This window comes from Bombyx mori, chromosome 12 (genome assembly GCF_030269925.1).
Source record: "Bombyx mori chromosome 12, ASM3026992v2".
Classification (NCBI taxonomy): Eukaryota; Metazoa; Arthropoda; class Insecta; order Lepidoptera; family Bombycidae; genus Bombyx; species Bombyx mori.
This window is the reverse complement of record NC_085118.1, coordinates 12064020-12088902: the sequence shown is the minus strand read 5'-3', so window position 1 is coordinate 12088902 and position 24883 is coordinate 12064020. Positions and strand designations below refer to the sequence as shown.

General features: G+C 35.2%; 1 protein-coding gene and 1 long non-coding RNA gene across 3 annotated transcripts; one reads left to right on the top strand and one right to left on the bottom strand.

Moving 5' to 3' along the window:
- The first annotated feature begins 613 nt into the window (after window positions 1–613).
- LOC101735324 (leucine-rich repeat-containing protein 40) lies at window positions 614–19502 on the top strand. Of its 2 annotated transcripts, XM_021348232.3 has the most exons (12): window positions 614–816; window positions 4936–5031; window positions 5731–5915; window positions 7185–7388; window positions 8239–8362; window positions 9005–9174; window positions 9553–9695; window positions 10051–10233; window positions 11116–11259; window positions 12411–12599; window positions 13967–14158; window positions 14975–19502. In XM_021348232.3, the coding sequence occupies exons 1-12, from the start codon at window positions 738–740 to the stop codon at window positions 15081–15083; spliced, it is 1818 nt and encodes a 605-aa protein (XP_021203907.1). In that variant the 5' UTR covers window positions 614–737; the 3' UTR covers window positions 15084–19502. The 2 variants fall into 2 exon arrangements, with proteins under 2 accessions (XP_021203907.1, XP_004926568.1); XM_004926511.5 differs by lacking the exon at window positions 614–816 and having other exon boundaries at window positions 4463–5031.
- A 1368-nt stretch (window positions 19503–20870) lies between these two features.
- On the bottom strand, window positions 20871–24207 carry LOC134199866 (uncharacterized). The gene is made up of 3 exons (XR_009974520.1): window positions 24078–24207; window positions 21575–22285; window positions 20871–21278 (listed from the first exon to the last, which is right to left on the bottom strand). It is a non-coding gene; the product is annotated as an uncharacterized LOC134199866 (long non-coding RNA).
- Window positions 24208–24883: the final 676 nt, after the last annotated feature.

Below are 24883 nucleotides of genomic sequence, written 5' to 3'. Positions count from 1 at the left end.
GACGAAGCTCTGAAGATTTTTATTGCTGTCCTTGTACATAATATTTTAAAATTGTATTGTATTGATTTCGATCTTTTAGTCACGTTTCGGGTATGCTAGGATTTAAATTTTAATAAATTTATAAACTCCCTAATTTCGTTGTCGTCATAAGTGGCGCATTTGCTATGCAGGGATCCTTCCCAATATACGTACCTACATACGCAAATGTGGAGGAAATCTTTTTTTAGGAATCCAGTTGGGTGGATGAGCTTACGAACAACAATCATAAGTTTTGTATGACTTATTTTATAGATGACCCAAACTGACTACCTACGCTCAAGATTATTGGCAAATGCCATAAATGCAGCATTGTCTCTGCCGTAAAAAATCCCTAATATCCTAAAGTGGTACAAGAGTAGGAACTTAATTAACGGTTAGGTACTCATAAAATTACAATTATGTTTTGTGATGTAGTGAATGATCTAGTTTGGAATATTCACATTTGTAAAGTATTTTCTAGTTTATAATGAAACTTCACGGTTTAATATTTAACTGGGCGAAAATTATTTACTGCGTAGTGGCTACATACCTTCTCATTTATTTTTTAATATCTTTGGTAATTTGTCTAATACTTGTCACATTCACAACAAATAGGTACCTAACTTTAATCGAATTTGCAATGAATTTATTATTTTAAAATTATTCAAAGTATGTAATGGAGTTTTAGTAAAATTAGTTTTGATTATGTTATTGTAATCATGGAAGAAATAATTTCATCTGCTGTGGACAATCATCTAAGCTTTTCAAAAAATTCATTGATTTCGAATAGTGTTGAAGGTATGCTCTCTTTAATGAATACAGTAGTACAAGTTTATTCGTTTTAGTAAAATGCGTGTATTGCATTGATCTGTAAATCAAAGGCCTTTTTTTCCCTACCTATTCGTTGGTAGCCAAGAGGCTATTCCAGATACGCCTGGCCGGGTAGGTGAGCTCATGAGCTCAACCGGAAAGTACTCGCGAACACTAGCCCTAGCAAGATCGGTGCTGCGCAGAATCTACCACTGGATCGGAATCGCGATCCACTGAGAAAATCCGGCGAGAAACTCAGTGGGCTGTGTCTATGGGTTAGTTGGCTCGTCGAACTCGTCGATTACGACGAGGACGGTAACCGGTAATAAATGGACGTTAGATCAGTTTAACAAAGGAACAATAAAACGGAGAAATTGAGCAATTGAGAAATTGAGTTTTTATTGAGTGCCATTTTAACCTACTCTTCATCTTTTTATATTTGCAAACGTGAGTGGTCAAACAGTGTCACATTCATTAAACCGTACTCGCACACAATCTAACCCATGTATCAGCCTGCTGAGTTTCTCGCCGCAAATGTCTCAGCAGGTCGCGATTCTGATCCGGTAGTAGACTCATTCGCGAAGCAGCTGCTCTTGAGTTGTTAGGTTTCCTTTGGAGGCGCTTGGGCGGTTATTAGAAAATCGTATCCTACCTGTCCCGGTGAATCTGGAAAGGCCTCCGGGCCACTAGTAATTCCTCATTCATAAAAAAAAATCATTCAGCATTTGATGAGTTAAATTAAAAGGTCAATAAAAATCTTGATAAAATCAATAGGGTTAAAATATTCCAATGTCATTCACATGAAAAGGTTTTAGTTTTTATGTTGTAGTTTACAAGTGATAATTTTATTTAACATGTTACGTAACAACGACGTTATAAAAAGTTATGTTTTATTTCATTGTTAGAGTCTCATTAAATCATGAATACCTAATTCTACGTAGCATCTCCAAAAGCTCAAAGACGGCCTAAGTATAATTTATATTTAAAAATAAAGTTAAAGTAATTATAGAGTAAATTATGGAGTATAAATACTGAATTTATTCTTCTTTTTTTTTGCCCTGGTTGGCAGACGAGCATACGGCCGACCTGATGGTGAGTGGTTACTGTCACCCATGGATTTCAGCAATGCCAGGGCCAAGTTCGGAGGGCGACCCCTTTTGAATAGCACCGCTGTGCTTTTCGTGGGGTTGATGTCTATTCGCCACTTCCGGAACCACTGTCCCATGGTGGTTACTGCGATCTGGAGTCGCCGATGAAGCAGCCGAGCAGATAGCCGTGTCATCGGCGAAGAGCGCTAGATGGGTCTCCGGAGACCGGGGTATATCGTTCATATACAAACTAAATAGTAACGGGGAGAGTGCGGAGCCTTGCGGGACTTCGGCAGTCAGATGACGGGGACGAGAACGAGTTCCCTCTACTTGATATCGAAACGAACGGTTCGACAAGAAGTCTCGTATGATGAGCACGAGTCTGTCTGGCACTCCCATGTTGTACAGTTTGTAGATCAAACCGTTGTGCCAGACTTTGTCGAACGCCTTCGCTACATCGAAGAAGAGGGCGCCGGTCGGGATTTGTTTACGCCTATTTAGCCATATTAAGATGTGCTCTGTGAGGCGGTGCACTTGTTGTACGCACGAGTGTTTGGCGCGGAATCCAAACTGCTCGTCTATTAGAATTTTATTCGCGGTAACGAAGTCCCAGAGGCGTTTCCAAAGGAGCTGTTCGTAAATTTTGCCTATCGCTGGGAGGAGACTAATCGGACGGTAAAACAAGCACCAAAGAGACTAAAACTAGAGACAGTGTAATAAATTGTGCTACAGAATTTTTTAAAGTACTATATGGCAGGAAAGTTGACATCTCTTCGAGTTCAATTGCTTATTATTCTAGTAAGTATTGCAAGTATTGTAAAATCGCTTCGGAGAAGGTAGATATAGCACCAATAAGCGGTAAGGAAATTATCAAACACATTAAAAAGATGAAGCAAGACAAAAGCCCAGGACCCGATGGTTTACAAAATGAGGCTATAAAGACTGGTTCTGCTTTGTTAGTTCACCCTCTTACTTACTTATTTAACAAAGTACTCGATACTGGGGAAGTGCCAGAACAGTGGAAAAGATCCGATATAATCTTACTGCTCAAAAAGGGAGATCCAAATGACATAGGCAACTACAGGCCTATTAGCCTCCTTTCGAGTATGTACAAACTATTCACATCAATTTTACAAAGCAGAATCACTCCAAAAATTTATGAACACCAGCCGATCGAACAAGCAGGATTCAGTTCGGGTTTTTCCACAATAGATCATATTATACATGTTATACAACAAGTTATAGAGAAATATAAAGAGTTCAATAGACCACTGTACATAGCTTTCATCGACTATGCTAAAGCCTTCGATACAATCGTACATAATTTCATATGGAAAGCCCTAGATAACTGTCACGTTCATGATAAATACATAAAAATATTAAAAAACATCTATGATGGAAGTATCAGCAGAGTCAAACTGGAAAAACGGGGAGAGGACATAAAAATCTGCCGAGGAGTAAGACAGGGTTTATAGCAGTACTACAGCTTATCTTTGAAAATGTACACTGGCCATCGAACGGAATCAAAGTAAATGGGAAGCGACTTACACATTTGAGATTTGCTGATGATATCGTTCTCTTCGCTGAAACAAACGAAAAACTCGAAAAAATGATAAATATTTTAAGCGAGGAAAGCGAAAAAGTCGGTCTCAAAATGAACCAAGACAAAACCAAAGTAATGACAAACAGTAGTACTGATAAAATCAGCTTGTATGGCAAACCGTTAGAGTACGTAAACAGCTATATATATATCTCGGAAAATTTATTTCATTTAAAGACAACAACGATGAAGAAGAAGTCGAACGCCGAATCAATATAACTTGGAAAAAATTCTGGAGCTTAAAGGAAATTCTAAAAGGGTCCTTCCCTCTTCACCTGAAAAAGACTGTGATGGATACCTGTATTCTTCCGACTTTCTTATATGGGTGCCAAACATGGACTTACAACACAAAAATAAAAACAAAATTAGCGACCTGTCAGAAAGCGATGGAAAGAAGTATATTGAATATAAGAAAAATACAAAGGATAAGAAGCGAATACATTAGAGAAAAAACAAAGCTGATAGATGCTCTCAGGTACGCTCTGACACAAAAGTGGCGCTGGGCAGGACATCCTGCGAGATATACGGATAAAAGATGGACATTAGAAATTACAACATGGGAAGGACCAGCGGGCAAAAGAAGAAAAAGACGACCAAGATGCAGATGGATCGACGAAATAATAGCAGCAACTGGAAAAGAATGGAGAAACAAAGCCAAGGATAGGGAAGAGTGGAGCAAGCTGGAGGAGGCCTATACCCGAATGGGGTTCCAAACATAAGTTTATATTTAATTTTGTAATTTTTATTTGATAAGGTGTTTTTTATTTTTTTCTTTCTTTGTTTTTGGAAATAAAATGGGCTTATTATTATTATTATTATTACACATTTAAACCCGAAGAAACACTAAATAGACAAAATAAAACAAATCACACAACTTCACTCCTCGCGTTCCCGCCAAAAAGTCGGTTTGATAGGTAACATAGATTGAATTAGATTGTCAGTATTGTCACAGATCATGTAGGTAGTACCTACACAATGTCATTTTGCAAATTTAATAATAGTCTTTTAAAATCTTCGTTATTAACAGTAATGTGAAAAAAAAACTTAATTAATATCTAAATTTTCAACCGTATACGTTACTAACATCTAACAAAGAGTGCAGTAATATGCTTTTTAAAGATTTTAATTGAAACCGCCTATTTACCTTACTCTTTGATTTAATATATTAGCCAGGATGGGGATTGGCTGTTGAATGAGGGGACATTATTTACAGTCATTATGTTATTGTCATATTCATACTGCATTTTACCAGACTTTAGCGATAACAGAAAACAGCTCTACTAATTAAACCTTATCTGTCTACGGAGTATTACAAAAAAACATTTGTTTCCATAACAAACAACATTGTAGTAATGTCGCGAAAATTACCTGTGAGGTCGAAAATAAAAGTAACTGATAGATCAATTTTTCATCTTCAAGATAAAAAGGCTGACGAAAATGAATTATCAATGGGCTTGGTAAAATCAGCGAAGAGAACTGGACAGTTAAGTTTGTGCAACAGAGGTCTTGGAACAGGTGGGAATATTATATCATTCATATCATAAAGTAAACTCCAATATTATGTAGCTATAAAACGTATTTTATTTACTCCGCAATATACTTATATATTTCGTCAATCGCAACTTAAATCTGGCGTTAATAATAATACCAAATGTAGAAATAAATATATTTTTATGATTATAGTGTAAAATAATTATTTGATTCTTGCACAGTGCAATTGTAAATTACTAAGGTCAAAAATAAGACTTCCGTCTTACTGTCTGTACTTAAAATATGTTTTAATACATTAAATAACACATTTTCCATAAAAGTAAAAAAATCATTCTGCACATAGACACTGCATTTTAAAATAAATCAACAGTTCTATATATTACAACAACACACTACAAAAGTAAGTTAATCATGATCAACCATCAGGAGTAGTATTTTTAACTTCTTTACTGGATTTTTGCCTTTATTCCCTTTTGAATACTGGTGATGCAGTGTGAGCTTGTTTATTACCATGATCCAGCTATAAATATAATGTATCAAACTGATTAATATTTGTACTGATATGTAATAAAATTATGGTAACTATCACTAAATCATTATGGCATAAAACGGCTATGAAAAACTAAGGTCTAAACATCAGTAAGCCTACATTTAATATAACATTATACTGGATAGTGAAAATGTGTAATAGCATTAAGATGCTTATTTATTTTTATCTTACAGTACCAGAAAATGTTTGGAAGATAGATGAATTAGTAATGGATGAAACTAAAGATGTAGATTTTACAAGATCAGATCAACAGAGTTGGTGGAATTATGAGCCATTAAAGACTCTGGATCTCAGTTCAAATGTTATAAAAATTATATCTCCGAATGTGAGACTTTTACAACAACTTATTACACTCAAGGTAAACCAGAACCTATTTTTATACTATAGTTGATGACAATGATTGACACTGAGAGGATTTCAGTATGAATTATTCATTTGCAATAATATCCTTTAACTCAGTATTTATTTATTGTATTTATGGCTATATAAACATCAAATAGAAAAATGTCAAAGAAGGAAATAATGTGTTCAGTTTGTATAGTGTAACAGGTAAGATGATAGTTGCACTGTTGTTACAAGTCATGCATATGAGTCGACTATTATCAAAGCCGGCAATCTGACTTTTGGACAATGATTGGTAAATCAGAAAAACGAATTATTGACTTTGTATTCCATTGGCAGTCACAAAACTCTTCGGAACGACATCTTAGATAAATAACAGGTTAACTATTAACCTTTATTTAATGCAGGTTTTGAACCGTATTCTTTGAAGGAGACGATTATATTCAAATCGATCTGTATTGACATATCAATAATTTTTTTTTGTCCAAATGCACAGATTGCCACCTTTGATAATAGACGACTCATATGTTCGTTCTTGGATATAAAAATGTATGCTGATTATATATTCATAAGTGACTATGCTCTTATTTATTTGGTAAAAGGCACATGGTAAAGTAGTTGTGAGCCTGCTCAGCAACATCAAGCTTAGTTTTGCTCAGAAGCATAGTGCAGAAGCTTAAGTGCTTAGCAGGTTCTTCGCAGGTACCTGGTGGGGCATTATTCATTGAAATTGAGTTTTGTGGTATCAAGTAGACTGGTAGTATTGTGGTTCTTATAGGTTCTATGGTTAAAATGAACAGTCACAGCACTTTATTTTTAAACTATTTTTGGTGAAGTTTTTGTTTATTAGTAGTGCTTTTATAGAAGTGTATTACTTAGAGTTGTTAGAGCAGTTAGTGATTTATATACTTTGATAGAAGTGTATTACTTAGAGTTGTTAGAGCAGTTAGTGATTTATATACTTTTATAGAAGTGTATTACTTAGAGTTGTTAGAGCAGTTAGTGATTTATATACTTTGATCTAATATCTTTATACCACTAAAATAAGAATAGTTATATATATAATAATATAATATAAGAATATTTTATTCCTAAATTCATAGGATTTTCTTCTACTTTCCAAGTTTAACCCTTTAAAGCTAAGGGTCTGACATAAATGCTGATTAATATGAATTGAATTTGAATTTGAAGGGTTTGGTTTTCTTGGAAATATTTATAACAATCCAAATAAACAATTATTATTTTCTAGTTTTTATTTCTAATATTTACTTTTTTACCATTCCAGTTGCACGACAACGCTATTGAAAGCTTACCACCGGAATTTGGTGACCTCAAGAATTTATCGAATTTAAGCTTAGACCACAATCACCTGTCAGTTCTACCTAAAGAGTTCTACAGATTAACGGAACTGAGGTGGCTCGGTCTATCACACAATGCACTGAAAAAAATCGAACCAGATTTCGGAGATCTTGTCATGTTAAATTTTTTAGTAAGGACACATTGCTATTATTTTATAATTATTTATTTGCATATATTTAGATATTTTCAAATTTTGAGACACCAACATGCTTATTCTGTAATCTCTGCCCTGCTCTGTAATGTCTTTAGTGCTTTAATTTATCTCTGTTCATCCTTTAATACTGAAACATTTCATAGAGATCATACAGTCACTTGTCGATAGGTTAGTCCTATTTTAGCAGTATATTATTTATTTATTTATTTATTGCTTAGATGGGTGGAAGAGCGCACAGACCACCTGGTGTTAAGTGGTTACTGGAGCCCATAGACATCCACAACGTAAATGCGCCACCCACCTTGAGATATAATTTAAAATGTACCCTAAAATAAGTATGTATTTTTGAAGTCTTCGTGGCCTAAAGGATAAGGCGTCTGGTGCATTCGTATGTAGCGATGCACCGGTGTTCGAATTCCGCAGGCGGGTACCAATTTTTTCTAATAAAATACGTACTCAACAAATGTTCACGATTGACTTCCACAGTGAAGGAATAACATCGTGTAATAAAAACCAAACCCGCAAAAAATTATAATTTGCGTAACCACTGGTGGTAGGACCTCTGGGGAGTCCGCACGGGTAGGTACCACCACCCTGCCTATTTCTGCCGTGAAGCAGTAATGCGTTTCGGTTCGAAGGGTGGGGTAGCCGTTGTAACTATACTGAGACCTTTAGAACTTATATTTCGAGGTGGGTGGTGCATTTACGTTGTAGATGTCTATGGGCTCCAGTAACCACTTAACACCAGGTGGGCTGTGAGCTCGTCTATCAATATAAGTAATAAAAAAAAAATTAGAGTATATAATGGATTATTTGTTATTTTAAGGACTTGTCACACAACAAACTAACAGTATTACCTCCCGGAATGGGATATCTCGTGCGTCTAGTCGAACTGAATCTTTCGCACAACCAGCTACTTGAGCTACCGCCTGATATTGTCAATTTAAGAGGTACGTATTCGTAAATTTATAACTTTAATTATTCATCAACATTCTGTAATGAGATATTGACATTATCACGCCGCCTGTACGTTCTCTCACATAACTGATCTTGCGTCCTGTGGCGCATGCCACTACATAAGTGCAAAAAGCGTCTAGTGTGGTGCAGGGCAGGTTAGAGGGAGACAGACTGCGCAGCACATCTCTCCCAAAGTGGACCGACCAGGTCAAGAATGTAATAGATTGTCTTCTATCTACATTTAAGCACCAGACAGCGCAGCCGGAAAGCAAGAGAGTGTAGGGTTGTGAAATACGACACTGATGATATGACAGCCATGACTACTGCCAAGAGTGTAGCAACAAAGAAGAATTAATGTCATTTTTACTTGCCCTAGGTTGTATAGTGTACTACTACTATCCAGGAAATTTCTATCATTTTTTTTACTTTCGTAACTAACTGTTTGGAACGTTTGGAAGACTCCCCTTAAACCACCGAAATGTAAACACAACAATACTAACCCATATAGTTACATTCATAACATAGCTTCCTCTTGTACAATAACTTTACAAGCATATGTTACCTAATTGGAATACAAAATAGGAGAATGTAAAATTAACAACATAAATATGTCATATAAATTCCATCTATTCTAGATTTGAAAAAGCTAAACATTAGTAACAATAATCTAAAAAAGATGCCTCCGCTAGGCGAGTTGAGAAAAATGGAAATTTTGGACGCAAACCATAATGATATTGAAGAGTTGCCAGACTTCTACGGTTGTACGGCGCTCAAGGAAATATATTTAGCCAACAATTATATCAAAGTAAGTTACGAGTTCTACTAGTTAATTGTACACTATTCCTCAGATGTAATAAAAACAAGAGAGAAGACAAGAAATGTCAACAAAGTAGCAGAATAATTGCAAGATTTATTTATTTATTGTAACATGTTACATTGGATCCAATGTAAAGTTGTACGAACATCAGAGGTGTTTTTTGTGAATTTTCGAGGTTCTCGCGACCAAATTAGTTGTTTATCAATTATAAGTTTCAAAATAGGATAATGATGCCTAGCACCACATACGAATGGGAGTAGTAGGTGTAGGACCTTTAATAATTCTGGTCATCACAAATTCCTATAATCCTGATCTATCGATCAGACTATTAATGTAAGATCGTTTTTGACCGTGTTTACGTTTTAGGAGATAACCGAAGAGTTTTGCGACCAAATGCAACACTTGAGCATATTAAACATACGCGACAATAAACTCGAAGTGTTGCCAGAGAACATATCACTATTGCAAAAATTGAAAAGGCTGGACCTAACTAATAACAATTTAAATAAGTAAGTTTAGTTTGTTCCGATAATATTTCTAGATGAGTATTTATCTGATCAGTCTTATCTAGTAGTGTATTATTGTTATACTTAGTTTAAAAAAAACATAGTAATAAAATTGTAAACTTATTTATAATTTAAAAATTGTTTAGATTGTAATAAAGTATGTTGGTATTCTATGATGAATTAAAAGAAAAACAAATATTTTCATTTTTGTTCAAGTTCCCGTATACTTTTAAATACAAATGTAATTTCTTTTCGCTACATTGCGGGCTCTGTAATATTAGCGAATTTTATTTTTTTTACGAAAACGATGACGCGAGAGATATAAGGCGTGCTTCTGAAGATATGTTCTCTTTGACAGGTTGCCAAGAAATTTAGGTTTAATGTCACAATTACAAAGCATCAACATGGACGGTAACAGGCTGTCGTTCGTGAGGCAGGACATCATCAGAGGAGGCACCGATCGCATGATGAAGTTTCTTCGAGATCGTATCACGGAGGAAATTTTAGCTGAAACCAGACTGGAAAACGAGTGGCCAGACAAGTACGCATTGTGGTTTAAACAATTTTAATAGTACAATGGATTTTAGCTGTCCTAGGTTATCACCTGTTAGCCAATTATCATTGGACTGTCGCATTTTTTATTTAAAAACATATATTGATGTCAGGACTTTTTGTGAGCTCGCACGGACAGGTAGGTACCATTACCCTGCCTGTTTCTGTCGTGAAGCAGTAATGCGTTTCGGTTTGAAGCATAGGGCAGCTGTTGTACTGTAAATCTTAGAACTCTGATTCTAATGTGAATTTTGGCATCTACGTTGCTGATATATATGGGGTCCGGCAAGCAGTTAGCACCAGATGGGCCGTGAGCTCGTCCACCTATTTAAGCAATTAAAACATGGAAACACCGCAACGTGAATGAAGCAGGAAATTAACATTGTATTGTATTGTGATTCACTTCGAATTTCTGCGAGCTACCGGCCAATCAGCCTCCTCCTAGCGCTAGGCAAGCTATACGAACGGCTATTACGGAAACGCCTTTGTGACTTCAACTTTTTTACTGGTGGTAGGACCTCTTGTGAGTCTGCGCGGGTAGGTACCGCGGCCCTGCCTATTTCTGCCGTGAAGCAGTAATGTGTTTCGGTTTGAAGGGCGGGGCAGCCATTGTAACTATACTTGAGACCTTAGAATTTATATCTCAAGGTGGGTGGCGCATTTACGTTGTAGATGTCTATGGGCTCCAGTAACCACTTAACACAAAAAAAAAACTTCGAAAAGCCTGATCGCCGAACAGTTCGGATTTAAGTTTCAAGGAACATTTGATTTGTTGAACTTTGTATAGAAGTTTTATTCAAATCCACTCTACCATTGCGCGGATCATAGAAATTAACAGTTTTTAATTTTGATTGTATTTCCGTTGCTACAGATACACGTTGAAGAAAAGTCAGGCGCTGATGTTGCCATCGCGCGAGCTACAAAACGTACCAGACGACGTGTTCAAAGCGGCAGCCGATGCGGAGGTGCATATTATAGATCTGTCCAAGAACAAGTTAACCAGTGTGCCTTTTGGGTGAGTTTCTGTTGATTTAAAGTACAATTATATTGTATGTTACAATTGATTATAAAATTTAACATGGGGCTGTTGTAGCTACACCTACTTCATTATTTTTGAAGTGAAACTTCTTTAGGCGCCTTGAGAGTAAAATTTAACTCGCGACAGATTCGTCACAGCTAAAGGGAGAAGATACATTTTAGGAAGAGCGAGAGTGAGAAAATAGAGCATCTCGCAATCACTCGACCGTGGATAGGGGGAAAGGCAAAGCGACCTAGGTCGTTATTTAGTTTAGCGACATCTATTGGATTTCATATAAACTACTACATTGCAAGGCCTACGGAGTGAACAGATTAATTTTTAAAATATTTACAGAGAGCTGTATTTTATATAGAAGTAATGTTTTAAATATTCAAAATGCCCACTTCGATAAAGCGGCACGACACGAGAACCCTCTCATCGTGGCCGCCGGTAACTACATTCCCGATCCTGCGGACAGAATGGAAAGCAGTCGACGTCGCCCCAAACACGTCATTTCGGATCCTCCCGATCCACTAACTGTGCTTTTAGGTACCTCAAGCACCGTTCATCGTTCTCGTCAAACCCGTCGCTTGGCCGACGAAGGGCTCGACGAGTAAATTAACCCTCAGACACAGCCCACTAAGTTTCTCGCTGGATCTTCTCAGTGGGTCGCGTTTCCGAGCCGGTGGTAGATTCTGCGAAGCACGGCTCTTGCTAGGGTTCGTGTTAGCAACGTCGTCAGGTTTGAGCCCCGTGAGCTCACTTACTAGTTAAAGCGACGCTGATACAGCCTGTCAAGGCTAAGGTAGGAAAAAAATATTAAAATACAAGGTAGTTTAATAACCTAAAAGTACATATTATTATCCGCGACACGCTTCGTCAGATTATAGAAACAGAGTTATCAGCAACATGCTTCGTCAAAGTTTAAATTAAATTATCACTAAAAATATTATTAAATAAAACTTAAGGTTCTCGTTCGTTAATCATCGAATACCAGCATTAACTTCTTTTTAAGTTAATTTTATTTATTAAGGTACATTGAAGTTTTACTTCTTTCACGTGCACCAAGTTGCACGCGCACTAGTTTTTTTTTTTTGTAAGAATACTTACTTGGGTTCAATCAAAATGTAACCTTATTATTTTTGCAGAATCTGTCAAGTTAAAGAATCGCTGACGCAATTAGTGCTATCGTCGAACAATATATCGAATTTTCCACCGGAGATAAGCAACTGCGTACATATCCAGTATATAGACTTGGGGAAGAACTGTCTCACCGAATTACCAAAGGAGATTGGTTCCTTGAAATACTTAAGGGAACTCGTCATATCGAATAACAAGTGAGTGTTACTTTAAACTTTTTTTTGAAATGTATGGCTTTTGGTCCTTTAAGCCAACGGTATAAACTGATAGACGAATGGTACTGATGCTTATGTCTCAATTTTAATCACTTAATCACCGTAGTACCTGACACCAGAACTCATTAATTCTTTTACCTTAACATGATTTTTTTGACTCGTATGTGGTTTTTTCCTCAGTGTTATTTTATTTAAATTAACAAGGTTTGAGAAGAGTATTCAGGTTTCAATATATATATATGTAAAGAAAAACCTTTATCATTTAAAATCATTAATACTCTGTTGTTTTAAAAAAAATGTTTTTTAGAATCACTGACCTCTGTCATTCGGTGAAAAGAAATTTCAGTTTTTTATAGTATAATAATATTGTTTAATTTTTTATATTAATTTTAAAAGAGATTAAGGGCTTTATATGGTTTTTTCTTACTTTATAACAGAAAACGCAATTAAGTCTTTTATTGTTTATTCGTTCTGAAATAATCCATATAATTATAAATATATAGGAACATAAATGCTTGTGCCCTGATATTTTCTTTGTCCATGTCTTTCTTTTTTTTCGGTGAATCTAGAATAACCCATCGAGGTTTTTTTTTTATTTATTTTTTATTGCCTTTGTAGGCAGACGAGCATACGGCCCACCTGATGGTGAGTGGTTACCGTCGCCCATGGACTTCAGCAATGCCAAGGGCAGAGCCAAGCCGCTGCCTACCGCTATACGTTACTAGACTAGGTAGGAAAAAAACCATCCGTTCTAATTTAAACAACGATGCAAACCTTACCGCGTCAATGGGATCCGTTAAAACTAGATATCCATTGAAAGTAACAATATATTATATTATATATACATGCATTATAGTATGTATGAACTTTTAATAAAATTAAATTGCACACCGTGTGCAGTTTGATCTAACTTGAAAGATAGAATGGTTTTTATTTCGATTAATGGTCGCAATATTTATTAATTAACAACAAAATGATTTCTTATGTTGATTTTTGTTATTAATTGTATGTTTCATAATTCTAAAACAGATGGCGCCTTAAATCAGTTTTTACAGACAATTTTAATACTGTCTGACATTAATATCTCATAGATGGCGCTGTGTTAAAAATACCAACGTTTCACATAAGCTACAATTTAATGGCGTAAACACCACGTGTTGCTGAGGCTAAAGTATAAGTGCAATTTATTTCGTAGTAAACGCAATACAGTGAAATTCTTACAGTGAATTGTTCTTACTTTGTCAATTTTTGGTATTAGCAAAGCTGGCCGCGTGTTATTTAGAAACAAAAACCATAGCCACAGCAACGAGTGGCCGGGTCTGCTAGTATATCTATATATATTTTTTAAGGTTTACGAAAATCCCTCGTTGCGTTTATGATTTGGAGAACTTGGAGATATTGCTGGCCGCCGATAATCAGATCGAGGAAATTAATGTATCGTCGGACGCGCTCGCCCGGCTCGGCAAGCTGGCCGTCCTTGACCTGGCCAATAACAGCATCTCTACAGTACCGCCCGAGCTAGGGAACTTCACGCATCTGAGGTTCGTTCCTATTGTTTATTTACTGGTCCGTAGGGCGTCTTGTGAGTCCGCATTGTAGGTATCACAGCCCTGCTTATATCTGCCGTGAAGCAGTTGAATGAATTAATGAATGAATGAATGAAAATTCTTTATTGCAACACTTACTGCAACTTTATTGTACAAAGGCGAACTTAACGCCATGCAGGCATTCTCTTCCAGTTAACCCTCGTTGATGAAGTGAAAGATTCAAGAAGTGCGTTAGCTGTGATGAAGTTAATACATGGCGATAATTTAAAGAATTACAGTAGACATGAGTAAAATGAACACTATATAGGTTATAAATTACATTGCCAAAACAAATACATAGATACATACATACAACGATACATAGATAAGAAATACATATCAGCTATGTGTTCTATGAGCTTAGTGCGAGTTTTTTAACGTACTCGATCGCGTAAAAGTTAATGCAAAATTTGTATGCAGTTGGAACAGCGCCCCTAGCGGCAAACGTACGCAAACGTTCCGACTCCGAAACGTTCCGAAGAAATGCGACATTCCGATTATCATCTGTTACGGCTGAATCCCATTGTCCTATTAAAATTGTTTAAACCACAATGCTTATTTGTCTGGCTACTCGTTTCCTAGTCTAGTTTCAGCTATAATATCCTCCGTGATATAATCTCACATAAACTTCATCATACGATCGGTGCCTCCTGGTGGCGGTCGGTACCACTACCCGTGCGGACCCACAAGAGGTCCTACCACCAGTAAATGTTACGTATTAAGCCAAATAGCCCTCGATATCTATTTTACTGAAGCACCGTTCTGTTGCAGGACACTGGAGTTGATGGGCAACTGTTTCCGTCAGCCTCGGCATGCCGTGTTGGCGAAGGGCACCGCCTCAGTGCTCTCGTACCTGCGGGACCGGATCCCTACCGCCTAGCCCTACGAATGAATGCACATGCAGGTTTTTCATTTATTTAATATATTTTTGTCTTATACAAAAGAAAGAATAAGCTGCAGATATACGAGTTTATATATATCATGTCTTTAGAATTTAAGTAGCTTAAATAAAAAATAATTAGAAAATGAGTTTTAATAATATGAACGATTTATATAGTTATGTATTTTATGAGTTTATAAAACTAAACTTTTAAAATTTAAAATTAAATTTTAAAAATTTAGAAAAAGACAAAGTACCTACACCTTTCGTCACTTTTAAATCTTTAAGGCTTAAAGTATTAAAATTGAAACTGAATTTCTTTAATTACATTTTTGGCGTTTACAAAAAAAATAACAAAATTTTGGATTAAGCTACTTCAATTCTAAAGGTGTGATATACATATGCATATTTATTTACTATTTGATACTGTTATTGAATTTATAAGAAGGCGCCACCTTTAATAATCGTTCAATGGCTGTATGCGTGATATATTTACGCTAGTTGAGTTATTACTAATAAATTGTAGGTAGATAAGTGATTACAATTACCTGTATTTATTATTGTTTTAATATAACAAGTTTCAGTACCTATTGTACACACAGTACAGTATTGTTTCAGTAATGGACACAAATCAAATTTGATCCTTTGGTATTTAGATCAAATAGGAAGACGCCTCATATTTTGTTAACACTATTTCAACTACGATATTGTTTGATAGGTATTTCGTTCAAAAGGTCTCTTTTTTGACGCCTTAAGTGGCCAAAATCGAAACCAACATCATCTTTGATCATTCAACATTCGTTTGACTGCTGTGCGTTCTAGCGTCTAGAACAGTGCTTCCTAACATTTTTTGCCCCACTGTAACATTTCTAAAATTTTTATGCCCACCATACATAAATTTAAACATTAAAAAATTTATTTATTCACTTGAGTAACATAAATGATAGGTTTTAGGAAGAAATCACTATGAAATTGATATCAAAACACAGTAAGTAATATTTCAAAAGATATAATTAGGAACTGAAATTCAAATTCAAAATAATACGTTTAATACGTTTTTTCTACATATTATGTATATTAATTTTAGTGCGATTGTCCCCCTTTAAATATCAAATTGTCCCCTTGTGGGGCGTGGGCCCTACGTTGGGAAACACCGGTCTAGAATGTTCTAGACGTTACGTTAGCAATGTGATTTTTCTTTCAGTCAATCTCAATACTGAATCTTTAGTTTTTCCTCACCCATCATAAACCGGTCTCATACAAAAAAACTTGGCGGTCCTTAATTACAATTTAATAATTACAAAATGTTCCTCCGTTCGCGCGTAGTTGATATTATAGCCCATTAGCCACCATCAAATATGTAGGGAAAAACATAAACACAAAAACAAAATGACACAACACCTTATTTTTATTAGTAATAACTTATCTAGTTTATTGTATAGATCACATAAACAAGTTGGATACAATTTAGGACACCAATTTCGAATAATAATATCGAATTAAAAAAATTAAATAGTTCTTTAATTTAGTGAATTTAAAATCTATAATATACACAAATTATTATTAAAAAAAACAGAGATAAACCACAAGGCAAAGAGAATAGACGTAAAGCAGTTTTACATTATTTATTATATTTTTCGTACAAAAATTGCATATCAATATGTCTGCATTAATTCAAAGTTACCAATAAAATTAATTAATATTATGTATATTGTTGGATCAAGTATAATTCTTAATTCATATGTTTATGTCCCATTTCTAATGGCATGTTTAAATATGAATTCACGAGTAGCCCACAATGTTCTTATTTATGTGATCCATATTTTTATAATTAACAAAAATATTTGAAGCCATATCAGATATGAAGGCGGCTAGCTACTGAACCAAATATATTTACTTTTCAATTATTTTTTTTGTTACGTACCTGAAAAACGTACCTTTATTTTTTTTCATTTTGTTAAATTTGTTTATCAATAAGTTTTAATATTTGTTATAAAGTATTTTGAGGCTTAAAAAAAGTTATAAACCCATTCCAGGGAATTATAAGATAAATTATTCATTATATTCATTTGCTTCGTTTATTGTTGATATTTGTTGATTATTAATTAAATTGTTTTCTTTTTTTTAATAATAAAATAAAATAGTGTTCGGTTGTGATACGTGTACTGTATGAACTATTGTGACACGGATTTATATATTGTAATGAAATATGCTTTTTTTGTTTTAACTATAAAAAGAACGAAGCCTATTTTTAATAAGAAAAACAGTTAATTGGAGTTCGCAAAGTCGAACAATGTGTTTGTAATGATACTCAATAAAATTGCCAAAAAAAAAACGTATTTGTGATAAACATTTTTTTTGGAAACTATTTATTGATTCAATGCTTCAAACGATTGAAGATTTAAACGTTGATATCGAATAGTGAATCAAAATACATATTTATTTAAGTTTATGAAAGATACCTTGATTTTTATAAATCATTTAATTTGCTGCACAATGATTGTTATTTAATAAAATTGTGATTAAATGTTTAATTTTAATCACCATTCAAGAGATGAATTCAAGTTGCTATTGCAATATCCATTTTCGCGATACGCGGTTGTATGTTTTGTGTTTTCTAAAAACCAAAAGTCTGATCTATTTACTTTTTACAAAAATCGTTTTCCGGATTCGAAATAATTATGGTCTTGTGTATTTACACCACACTACGATATCGTTTTGAACAAATTTTCTTTTATAATAAATTATTTAATTCAATTTGAACCAAAAACGGTTTCCAATGCTCCCATAGATCAACTGTTTCTAGAAACTACCATAGACAAGAACCAATTACGATGTAAAATGTTTCTTTTTTTTTTAAATAAAGTTGTAGATCCGACTTTTGGTAATAATTGAAAGTACCTACATTACATGTCAATATGTAAAAGTCTGGCGATGCTAATTACTGATTTTTTTGTAATCTTTCTGGGCTCGCGGGCTTCAAGTGGGGTCAATATGCCTCTCTGCTTTTTTATATCAAGATGAATATAATGCATATTGTTTTTGCACACTTTTGATTATATTTTTAGTGTTATGTACATTTAACGCTTCCATTTTTTGCTACTTTATATGGTCGCGTCGAGACAAATAATAAATTTATTATGAGAATTATAGTATTAAAAAATGTATAAACATATAAATATATTTACAATTATTATTAAGATAGAAGTATCATATCGTGGCTGTATTGATGAAATATGAAAAGATTATTTGTCATTAAACTTTAAAACAATACGGGTCAATTTACTTTTAGCTACAAAATTTTGGGGTCCATCTGAGTGAGAAAGATAACGTATTGAAATGTTACCCCCCCCCATCTGGGCACATCAAAAGTTTTTTTCCAGAAAATTCTCACGTAACACGTACAATGCATTCGATAAGTTACTAAAAATACTAAGATACAGAATTTCCAATAAGAAAATTATGTAAAGAAACCTTACTGACGTATCGTCGGTTCTATGGCCTCGATTTTATGACAATAATGCTTTTGTAAGCGACGTTCCGAAACATCGGCCATTTTAACCGAAAACTAAAACGTTCAAAACCAAAGTATTGCATGTACCTGAGAAGTATTTTTGTACAAAATAACTAACTACATATATCGAAGGGTGAAATGGTATTTGGTTGAAGCGACATTTTTGCAATTTTACAGGAGAACCATTTAAAGTTTAAAATTTGGAAACAAATATATATATATATATGTAAATGAATTGCTGTTCGTTAGTCTCGCTAAAACTCGAGAACGGCTGGACCGATTTGGCTAATTTTGGTCTTGAATTATTTGTGGAGGTCCAGAGTAGGTTTAAAAGGTAGATAAATATGAAAATGCTCGGAATTAAATAAAAATAACAATTTTGTTTTCCCTTTGATGTGTCCCCCGTCGGACGGATTCCTTTCGTGTGTTATAAGTTTATTTTATACAAAAGCTTAGGTCTTTTATTTATCGATTGAGGCACTACGAAGTCTGCCGGGTCAGCTAGTATCGTAATAAAAAACTTGTTCAGCTATTTGAAAGGAGTAAATTTAATTGGAGTTCAATTAAAAATCTAGAACAGTTGATGCTAATGCCAAATAAAGGGACCTTTAATTACAAAAATAAATGTCGCGTATTAAGCGAAATGTCACTTAAACCAAATAATCTTTCAACCCTCGATATGAAAATTTAGGCAAAACAATCAAATGATATCTAACGATACGTCTTGCGTATCTCGTATGTTTAGCGTGAGTGAAAATAATTCGTGTTTCAACTTAAACTGGCTAGTTTGGCTACGCTTAACGCAAAAGCGCGTGTTTGTTGTTATATTTAGAGCACAATATTTTATGTGATTTATTAAGAGTTTTAATGTTCAATGAATCCGTGGAATAAACGCTTTAAGGAAACTGGTGTTTTATTTTGTGTCCCGCGTGTGATTTTCGATCGAATGAGGTTATTTTGAAATTGAACTGTGTTATTTGGATGTGTCGGGAACGCGATTAGTATTACGGATAAATCCCATGATCGTCACCAGTGCAAGCTTGTCCACTGCTGAGAATTCTCCCGATGTGCGCCACTGACATCGGATTTTATCATCGTTTTATTATATCTGACTTTAACAGTTCATTTACGCATATTTTGCTGTGTTAGTGAACACGGACGAGTGATCGTAAACAAATTATAATCTTATGTGTTTTTGAAGTGAGACTTCTTTAGAACCGTCGTGATTTCAAACTCGATGAAACGAAAAAATAAGTCCACAGAGACACAAACACATAAATGTATAGGATTCAGCCGGCGAGAGAATGAGATAGAACACATTAGACTTTCTCGGTCTCCTCTTTGTGCGACTCTTCGTAGCATAATGAAGTTTTCGTGGCCTAAAGGATAAGACGTCCGGTGCATTCGTGTGTAGCGATGCACCGGTGTTCGAATCCCGCAGGCGGGTACCAATTTTTCTAATGAAATACGTACTCAACAAATGTTCACGATTGACTTCCACGGTGAAGGAATAACATCGTGTAATAAAAATCCAACCCGCAAAATTATAATTTGCGTAATCACTGGTGGTAGGACCTCTTGGGAGTCCGCACGGGTAGGTACCACCACCCCGCCTATTTCCGCCGTGAAGCAGTAATGCGTTTCGGTTCGAAGGGTGGGGTAGCCGTTGTAACTATACTGAGACCTTAGAACTTATATCTCAAGGTGGGTGGCGCATTTACGTTGTAGATGTCTATGGGCTCCAGTAACCACTTAACACCAGGTGGGCTGTGAGCTCGTCAACCCATCTAAGCATTAAAAAAAAAAAAGCATCCCCACTATCGTCTACTAAACATTGTCCATATGTATGCTCCTGTGCAGTGGGATAGTCAGTACATCTATATCTATATTTTATTCTTCGATCAACAATAGTAACTAGATAAAGGGATACGTACAAAATTAAAGCAAAAACTGTCCGCGTGAATATATACTTATATAGCTACATTCGTTTACTAACAAACGGAGAAAAAAGATTTGAAACACTTTTACGTTCAAACTAATAACAACTATGGCACCTAGTAATAAAGTCACAAATCTCCAAAACATTATCTAATACTTACGATCATTCGTCATATAAAACGAGCAAAGCAATAAATTACTCCTGTCACTTACCAATAAAAAGACATATTTTAAACAACTTTTAATGTTAAATCAATCTTAATCGGCAACAAATAAAGTAACTTTTCCCTTAATTGCTCTGAGAACTAACATCGTTTTGCTTTATTTATTTTTGCTTCTTGAAATGCCGATTTCTATTTACTACAGGAGGTAAGGGAGTCGCGCTTAACACTAAAATAATTTATTAATGAATTAAAGTAAAAGTTTAGTTGTTTACTTTTTATGTTTTGGAAATGTATGTTTGTTAGTATCTATACATTACTTATTATTTTATTAGCGTTACGTTTTTGTGTAATATATATTTTTAAGTTTTCGCGACCAGTGCACATAATAAAACAACGTTTAAACGGTTTCAAGCGAGGTATTTTTATTACAATGTTTCGGCCACGTTTCAGTAGCCGTGAGCACGGAAGACAAAGATGTCCAGTGTCAATAAGCGGAGATCTTAGCTGGCTTATAAAAGTCATCTCTTGTTTCTCTGGAGACAATCCAGATCCATTCTGCACACGTGATTGCTAGGAAAGCTAAAATAAAAATGGAAAGCTAAGTATCTAATGAGAGTCCAACAAACAGACACAAAAGCAGCATTAACCAATTTTAACCAACTAATTTTGAAGTGCTACTAACAAATTTTAAAAAATTATTACAACACAAATCTACTCCATGCATTTACTGTTCTGTTAAGCAAAAGTTTGTCCATGTGTTGGCCGAGCCTTGGCCAACATTTGTAGCGGTGGTTAAAAATCGATAATTTTGTTCAAAATTTAATATTATTTATAAGTTTAAAGCTTACAATATAGTTTATACTTCATGTACTTACCGAAAGTAAGATATTCCGGCCGTTAAATTGCTTTTTCGGGCCTTATTTTTGCAACTTTTGAATACACACTGCGGTATTGTGAGACGGGTTGACATTGGCTGTGTTTGAAGTGAACTAAACAAAATAACAGCTCACATTTCAAGTGCGCTGTTATTTGACGAGACGGATTTTATGCACCGACCCGAAATCTAGTTACTATTGTTGATCGAAGATTTTATTTATAAGTTTCACTTCTACCGTGTGTGACTTGCACACACACACACACACTTTTTTCTTTAGACTTATTTATACATAGTTGTAATATCAAAGGTAAAATATACTATACTCTATTCCAATTACGAAGTCCCTTTTGACACTTCTTAGAACGTAACTCTTCACGTTTCGCATAATTCGAAATAATAATCATTTTTTATTCATGGTCGTAAGTAAACATCATTTAAAAAATACACAATCAATCTATATCATTATACAATTAATTCACACACACAATAACATAATAATAACACCTGTCTCATGGGACTTCGTAATTCGAATAGAGTATAACTGTATATTATGATTTTTTTATTATTGCATACAGAAGTAATATCGAAGTCTCACTTGTTTTGTGTACATAACAGCAGTTCCATATTTAAAATCATAAATGCAAGTTGGCCATCTTAGAATGTCGGTATAATAATTCTGCGGTGAATCTCTTAGTCGCGTCTCAAGACACTGAAAAAAGTGGGGCGTTGCTAAGTTAGGTCGACAAAGCCGAAAATATCGATAATTTTATAGAGCACTTTAAAGATCTTCACTATCGTAAATGCACTAGGATAGGGCACTAGGCATCCTAAAACACTGATCCATAGTCAGATTATTTTATTTTTTTAGTGCTTACTTCGGTGGACGAGCTCACAGCCCACCTGGTTAAGTGGTTACTGGAACCCGTAGACATCTACAACGTAAGTGCGCCACCCACCTCGAGATATAAGTTCCCGTGCGGACTCACAAGAAGTCCTACCACCAGTGACATATTTGGGCGAAGCCACAATGACATCTACCGGCTTTGTTGAATGCAAATACAATTAAATATTTTCTATAAACACGTTGGAGGTCGTTCGATTTCTATAGATTTAGATTTCATTCAATACTATTTAGGAATGGCACAGGCGCGTACGAACCCACTGTAAAAGGCGTCCCAAATTGATGTTCAATAGACTTTGTGATGAATTGTGAAAAAACGAATGAAATGTAATAGTATCATAATCTTTTTCTATTAAAAATTAAAATTTTAGTGTTTATTTTATGATAAGAAAATGCAAATGCTAACCAAAAAATGGATGAAGAAAAAGAAACACCAAAAGCAGAAACAGAAAAGTCCCTCTCTGTGGCACTTTGCAATGGATGTATGGAGGAGGAACCTAAGGAGAGTGGACGTCCGGTCGTAAAACTCAGGACAAATTCCTATGCAGCATGATAAGAGGACTAATGCCCAGACCTCGCATACCTAATGTGTATTGAGGGCAAGAAAAAGAAGAAGACCATTTCTGTTTTAAAATACAGATTAGCGTATTTTTACCATTCATTGAATGTATTTTTATCTTTATAAAATTCGTATACATATGTGTGAACGAGCTTAGGGCCCATTTGGTGTTAATTGGCTGGCGGAGCTTATAGACATCACAATGAGAACGCCGCCACCAAACTTGGAAACTATGTCGAAATCATTGAACCTTTTTTTTTTATTGCCCTTGTAGGCAGACGAGCATACGGCCCACCTGATGGTGAGTGGTCACCGTCGACCATGGACTTCAGCAATGCCAGGGGCAGAGCAAAACCGCTGCCTACCGTTAAGTACTCTCCACAAACCTCGTTTGAAGAAGGATATGTTATAGCGCTATGTCATAGACATTTAAGAAATTTTGGCTACCGCCTCCTCTAGACCTATGGTTTGAGATTCAATTATTTTGTGTACTATAACAGCTGCGCCACCCTTCAAGCTGGAACACAGACACACGTGTCAGATTTACATCAGTAATATGTAGTACCTACTAGTACGGTCTTACCACTTACCATCAATAGTTATGAAACTTGAAATGATTTGATTTGTGATATTATGTAATTCATAATTTCACACGAATAATCTGAATTACGTATTGTCAGTATCATAAAATATATTATGAGGAAGGAGTCAATATTCTAATGAAGTGCTAATCAGAATGTTTGACAAGTAACTGATATAAGCATTATGGACATGAATGTGTAACAAGAAGGACACGATTTTGTTCTACAGTTGACGTAATTTTTCGGATACCGTTGCGTTTTTTATGAAAGAAAATCCTAGCTCTGATTTGGAACAAATGGACGAATTATCGGCACTATATGGCAGGTTGTTTTAATTGTATTGAGGCAAGAGTTTCGCAGTTTGAAGGGTGAAGCTGGTTTTCGCTTATATATGATGCTATGGCAAAGTTGACGAACAACTTCCACTATGAAGGTATAACATTGTGTAGTGAAAATTTACCGCAAGAAAATTATGTGTGATTGATGGTGGCAGATACCAAGGTCCTCTCCTGTTCGGCTCCGAAGATTACGGGCTTAAAAAGTCTGAAAGATATTATACAAGGAAAATAATTGGTCTCAAAGAAGCGGTGTCAAAAAAGTCGTAATGATGTGTATTGGCTTCAGTATTCGTGGATCGGGATCTCGTCTGCCTCTAGAGCAAGAAAATGCGTTAAAGCCATACCGTCTTGAAAGGTTTTTTTATGTAAAATTTGACATTAGTCACTTTGCTTGATTTTTAAGGAGTTTAGGTAATTATATCATGATGTATAGGAACTATTATTTTACACGTAACTTAGTTTGACATATAATATTTACGCGAATCTACACAGAGCCGTCCATAACACATTTGCATAACAATGGCCGGTCAAAACAGGACAGGTGAATAATCCAAACAGTAACTCAATTAGTCATTCCTTGCTCATTGTCTCCTAGACTGAAAAAGCAAACTTCGATACACCTATCTCGCCCGTTTCCTGTCTTACACAAGTCGTTATTCACGAGACGGACGGATTAAGGATTCAGCAATTTCGACTCATTGCACAATCGGTGGAAGTATCGAAATAAACGGTTATATCGGTAAACACACTTCCGTACATACGTAGTATTTTGTGTTATCCATCCCGCATGGCCCGTTATTGCAAAATACGTCTTTATTGATGTGACATAGTCATTATCAGCGTCGTTTGTCGTTGACTCGTCACTCAATTGTAAATTGTAGTCTGTAAGCCCATAATAATGAACTGCAAGGTCGCAGTAGAGTACGTA